General features: G+C 44.7%; 1 protein-coding gene across 1 annotated transcript; it reads left to right on the top strand.

The window, feature by feature from the left end:
- The first annotated feature begins 4,271 nt into the window (after window positions 1–4,271).
- Window positions 4,272–5,498, top strand: Mien1 (migration and invasion enhancer 1). The gene is made up of 4 exons (XM_051175779.1): window positions 4,272–4,394; window positions 4,506–4,603; window positions 4,894–4,970; window positions 5,054–5,498. Exons 1-4 carry the CDS (start codon window positions 4,306–4,308, stop codon window positions 5,135–5,137), a joined length of 348 nt encoding a protein of 115 aa, XP_051031736.1. The 5' UTR covers window positions 4,272–4,305; the 3' UTR covers window positions 5,138–5,498.
- The last annotated feature ends 476 nt before the right edge of the window (window positions 5,499–5,974 follow it).

Raw genomic sequence — 5,974 nt, 5'->3', positions numbered from 1 at the left:
GCTAGCCCCAAACTCCCTTTTTAGCCAAAGTTAGTCTTGAACTTGTGGCCAACCTCTCTCTGCTGGGCATCTAGACCTATGCCACCATAATTACCTTGATCTGAAGAAGTCTGGGAGATGGCTCAGCAGGTAAGGATGCTTGCTGCAAGCCTGATGACCTGAGTTTGATTCTCAGGAACCACATGGTGAAGAGAGGATTCCCACAAGTTGTTCTCTGGCCTCCACATGGCCACTGTGTTATTAATATATCCTCACCCACACATACCTACACACTCATAATGAATACTTTTATAATTAAAAAAATGCTTTGATTGGAAAAAGCACTTTATATATAAACTACTAAATGTCAAAGTCCAGCTTCTATTGAATCTATATCAAGTATATACTACTGTAAAGTTAAAAATTCTAGGAACCATCTATATTGATCAATGAAAAACACTGAAAATCCAAATATAAACCTTTATGTTTCTATAGTGGTGGCTTTTTTTTTCTTTTTTTCTCCGAGACAGGGTTTCTCTTTGTAATAGCCCTGGCTATCCTGGAACTTGCTTTGTAGACCAGAGACCCACTTGCCTCTGCCTCCTGAGTGCTGAAATTGAAGGTGTGTACCACTATGTCTGCAGACAGTAAGTTTTTGATAAATTTGTAGAGTCTATTTAATGGATAGATAGGATCTTTTGAGACAATGTTTTGCTATGTTGCCCAGAATGGTCTTGAATTCAACCAATCTTCTTGCTGTGTCTCCCAAGTAGCTAAGGCTACAGGAATGTGTCAAAATACCTGGTAGAGAAGGGTTTATTTTTTTTTTTAACTGAATACCACTGTGACAATTTAATACTTACATACCAAAAGTTTAATCTAGTTCTGTACTTCCCAGATGCATAAAAATGATTCCAAATAGATCCTAAAGGGCTATAGGGATGGCTCAGGGGTCAAGAGCAGTTGCTGCTCTTCAAAGGACCTGATTTCAGTTCCCAACCAAAGGCTCACAACTTCATATAAGTCCAGCTCCAGAGGATCTGATGCCTTCTTGTGGCCTCCACAGACACCTGTATACACGTGAACTACACAGATGGAAAACATACATAAATAAAAATAATCACTAAAAGGGGCTGGAGAGATGGCTCAAAGGTTAAGAGCACTGGTTATTCTTCCAAAGGTCCTGAGTTCAAGTCCCAGCAACCACATGGTGGCTCACAGCCATCTGTAATCGGGTCTGGTGCCCCCTTCTGGTGTTGAAGCAGACATGCAAGCAGAGCATTGTATACACAATAAATAAATCTTAAAAAAAAAAAAAATAATCACTAAAAAATAAATCATAGCCAGCCATGGTGTCATAAACCTTTAATTCCAGCACTTAGGTTGCAGAAACAAGTGGACCTCTATGAGTTCAAGGCTAGCCTGGTCTACATAGTGAGTTCCAGGGCAGTCAGGCTATGTAGAAAGACTCTGTTTCAAAAACAAAACAAACAAGAAAAAATAGATAATAAACCTAAATATCAGAACCGTACTTAGAAAATTTTAGATAAAGTCACAATAAAACATCAAAAGCCTAGCTGGGTGGTGGTAACACACACCTTTAGTCCCAGCACTAGGGAGGCAGAGGTAGGTGAATCTCTGCAAGTTCAAGGCCAGCCTGTGAGTTTCAAAACAACCAAGGCTACACAGAGAAACCCTGTCTCAAATAAGAACAAAAAAACAAAACAAAACAAAAACAAGTCAACAAGAACAACAAAAAACCCCATCAAAACCAAAAATCAAAAAATAACAATGAAGGAAAATCTGTAGCCTTGGGTTGGGCAAGGGATTTTGTTTGTTTATTTACTTGTTTGTTTTTTGAGACAAAATTTCTCTGTGTATCCCTGGCTGTTCTGGAATTTGTTCTGCAGACCAGGCTGGCCTTGAACTGAGAGAACCACCTGCCTCTGCCTTCCAAGTGTTGGGATTAAAGTTGAGCTCCACCACTGGGCTTGCAAAGGATTTTTTAAAGAAAAAAAAAAAAAGTAATTGAATGTAGACAGTTAGTGTAGGTGTGTTGCAAAAACCAAGAGAAAATACTTGTAAATTATCTATTTTATTTATTTCATTATAGATATTGTTTGGCTTTGTTTCTTCAAGACAGGGTTTTTTCTATGTGATAGAGCTGGCTGTTCTGGAACTCATTTTGTAAACCAGGCTGGCCTCGAACTCACAGAGACCTGCCTGCATCTGCTACCCAAGTGCTGGAAATAAAGGCCTCCTCTACCATCCCCCAACTATAAAGAACTCTTAAATACCAATAATAAAGAGATAAATATCCCAGTTAAAACTGGGCTATAAACTGAGCATGGTGGTGCACACCTTTAGTCCTAGTGCTCAGAAGGCAGAGGCAGGTGGATCTCTTGTGTGTTCAGGCCAGTATTATCTACATAGTGAGTTACAGGACATCCAGGGATACACAGTGAGACCCAGGTCTTTAATCCCAGAACTCAGGAGGCAGACAGGTAGATCTCTGTGAGTTCAAGGCCAGCCTGGTCTACAGAGCTAGTTCCAGGACAGGCTCCAAAGCAGTACAGAGAAACTCTGTCTTGAAAAACCAGACAGAGAGAGAGAGAGAGAAGGAGAGAGAGAGAGGAAACTAATATGTGATGCTATGAAGAGACAAGTACCTCTGTCCTTTGTTGCTGTTGGTAGTGTAAAATGATACAGCCACTTGGAAAACAAAACAAAAAAACAGGTAGGCAACTCTATAAAGAATTAAATATAAATTTTCCAGGCCGCTTAATAATTTTGCTTTGTTTTGTTTTTCTAGACAGGATTTCTCTGTGTAGCCCTGGCTGTCCAGGAACTTGCTTTGTAGATCAGGCTGGCCTCAAACTCACAGAGAGCCACCTGCTTCTGCTTCATGAGTGCTGCCCAATAATTCTACTCCTAGGAGTCTACCAAAGAGACACACATCCACAAAATGACATCTACATGTATAGCAGCATTATTCAAAACAGATAAAAACTAAAGAAACCCAAATTAATATCAATAGACAGTAACTGTGCTCTATCTATACAATGGAATGAAATCATCAATAAAAAGGAACTCCTGGTTCACACCATGTACAGTATGAGAGAAACCAGGGCAAAAGCCACATGCTATATGATTCCATTTATGTGATATCCAGAAAAGATGATAAACAGCAGATCAGGGATTGCTTATGACTAGAGCTGAAGGCTGGATAGATGGCAAGCAAAAAGGAAGGACCGTATTAGATTGATGGAAACATTCTGTAACTGTATAGGATGACGACAGAACAACAACAAACCCAACAAACAAAAGTTGAGCAAACAATGAATTTAAAGAAACTCCAGAATGGGAGAGTTTTTAATGACACTGTGATACTGAATGGTGCTTCTGGGAAGGAAGCGGCAAGGAAGACTCAGTCACTTCCAGAATTAAAAACTGGGCACGATAATACTAACCCTCTATGGAGAGGCTAGGATGAGATGGGTGCTTAAAAAGTGGGTGCCCGTGGATAAGCAAAGCCTGAGGACACAGGTACTTTCTCTCCTTTAGTACAAGAAAGACTCACAAAGGTTAGAAAACCTTGGCACCACTTGGCACTTTAGAGTCAAGAACTAGATGGTGTTGCACTGATATATAGCTTCACCCGTAAAGAAAGACATTTGCAACAGAGCCTGACAACTCCTGGGACCGGCAGGATGGAAGGAGTCCGACTCCCGAAAGCTGTGCTCTGACCTTTACAAGTATGCCGTGGGGCATGGCCCCCACCTCCGATACATACTCATACACGAATTAATAAATAAATGTAATAAAAAGTTTTAAAAGACGCCCTCACATGCACAAATCCACACATACACGCAAATAAGCTCGATCATGTAACTATGGGGTGGTTTCAAATGTCGTCATCATGCTAGAGCAAAAGGCCAACAATGACAAATCATCAGCTACTTCAGCTTCATCCTCAGATGCTTGCCCCATTTTCTGTCTTTTGTAAATGGGAAAGAGCTTTGTAAACAGAGGCAGTCCATTATTTAAGCAAATCCATGATGTCCAATAAGCAATAGATGCCGAAAAAATTTAGTGCTCTCAAAACACAGATCAGGGAAGGTTTGGGTAGGTGTCCCCCCCCCCCTCGGGTTGGGTTCAGGGTACTCGCTCTCCAGCTGCAGTACAGGATCAAGATGTAGCAGTAGCTGGTGACTGCAGGGGGCGCCCAGACGCAATGAGAGGTCCGCCACGCCCGTAGCCACGCCCCTCACGTGACCTTGGCGTGCCGTCACACCCGGAAGTAGCCCTGCAGCGGAGCAGGCAGCAATGAGTGGGGAGCCAGGACAAGTGTCCGTAGTGCCCCCTCCCGGGGAGGTGGAAGCAGGCAGTGGAGTCCACATCGTAGTGGAGTACTGGTGAGCCACTCGGGCTGGAAAGGAACCCTGTGTCCACCGGCAAGACGGGGGTGGGTCCACGGGAGGCCCCACCCCCGGAACCCCAGCTCACCCCACGTTTTTTCTCCCCAGTGAACCCTGCGGCTTCGAGGCGACCTACCTGGAGCTGGCGAGTGCCGTGAAGGAGGAGTATCCCGGCATCGAGATTGAGTCGCGACACGGGGGGACAGGTGAGGTCCACAGAGCACCTGCTGAGTCAGTCTGTTATAAACCCCAGCTCTCCTACCTTCTAGAGTGGACATTGACTGCTGAATATAAACCTCCTAGCAGTGTCTGGCACATAGTGAAAATGCCTGGTGTGGGTTTGGAGTGATAGAGGGACACGCAGGTGGGCGGAATGGCCTAAGGTTGTGAAAACCAGGAGACCATGATGGTCTTGCCTGCAAGTCTCAGGAATGCCAAGGACCTCCCTGGACTTCTGCCTGTTCTTGGCTCATTCTTGCGTTTATTTTCATACCAGGGGCCTTTGAGATTGAGATCAATGGACAGCTGGTGTTCTCCAAGCTGGAGAATGGGGGTTTTCCTTATGAGAAAGATGTGAGTATTTGCAGCATTGGGAAGATGGTGGAGACACACCTTCCTCTCTATGGATAACACTGGCCCGTCTCTGTCCTCTCTAGCTCATCGAGGCTATCCGAAGAGCCAGCAATGGAGAACCTTTAGAAAAAATCACCAATAGCCGGCCCCCCTGTGTCATCTTGTGATACACACGGTTCTTGGAAGCTTGGTTCTGGGGTTCAAACCTTTGTTTCCTTGTGGTTTCACTAGGAAGTCCCTCTGCCTTTTGCCCCTTACTTAGCTCCACATAGCTAATACCCTGGCCTCTGCTTTGGGTACAAGGAGGACTAGATATGTCTGTGGTCTTGGAGGCAGAAAAGACAAGCTCTTTGTAGACATTTCCACCACCACCACCTCACACCCCTTCCCCAGGGTAGGTGCCCTCTGCAGCTCAGTCCTCTCCCCAACTTGGCAATTCCTGTCAGATGCCGCAATTGCCATAACTTATTTCCCCCAGGTCCTGGGCAATGTCAGCTATTGGCAATAAAGAGCTATTGGCGCTACAAACATTTGTGCCAACTGGTGTGTGTCTATGTCCAGTCTTCAGGGAGCACTAAAGACAGTCTGGCCCTGTTAACACCTACTGGGTTGGCCTTCTCTGGACAGATGCATCTCTCTAAGTCAAGGGAAATGAGTCACACAGACAGTTCCTCCCCCACCCCACTTTTCCCATATAGGAGGAGAGGACCTCATTCTGTGGGTGGCCTTGGAAAGAGTATGCCCAATGGAGAACGAGCTTGTTGCCAAAGGGTCCTCAGAAAGGAATCCTAACTCCCCAATCTCTCAACCCACCTCAAATTTCTGGAAGCGCTTTACCCACTCACTCCAGGGAGAGCTGCGTGTGTATCAGGTGAGCAGGAAAGCCTAGTCCAAAGCCACTCCCGGACATAGGCTGGGGCCCAACTATTCTACTAATCTCATTGCAAATGGAGAAAGAGGGACGCCATCCCTCACTTGCATGTAACAGCCACTCTCCCACCATG

This window comes from Phodopus roborovskii, unplaced genomic scaffold (genome assembly GCF_943737965.1).
Source record: "Phodopus roborovskii unplaced genomic scaffold, PHOROB, whole genome shotgun sequence".
In the NCBI taxonomy this organism is placed as follows: Eukaryota; Metazoa; Chordata; class Mammalia; order Rodentia; family Cricetidae; genus Phodopus; species Phodopus roborovskii.
The sequence above is the reverse complement of the archived record's forward strand: the minus strand, read 5'-3'. Positions and strand labels throughout refer to the sequence as shown.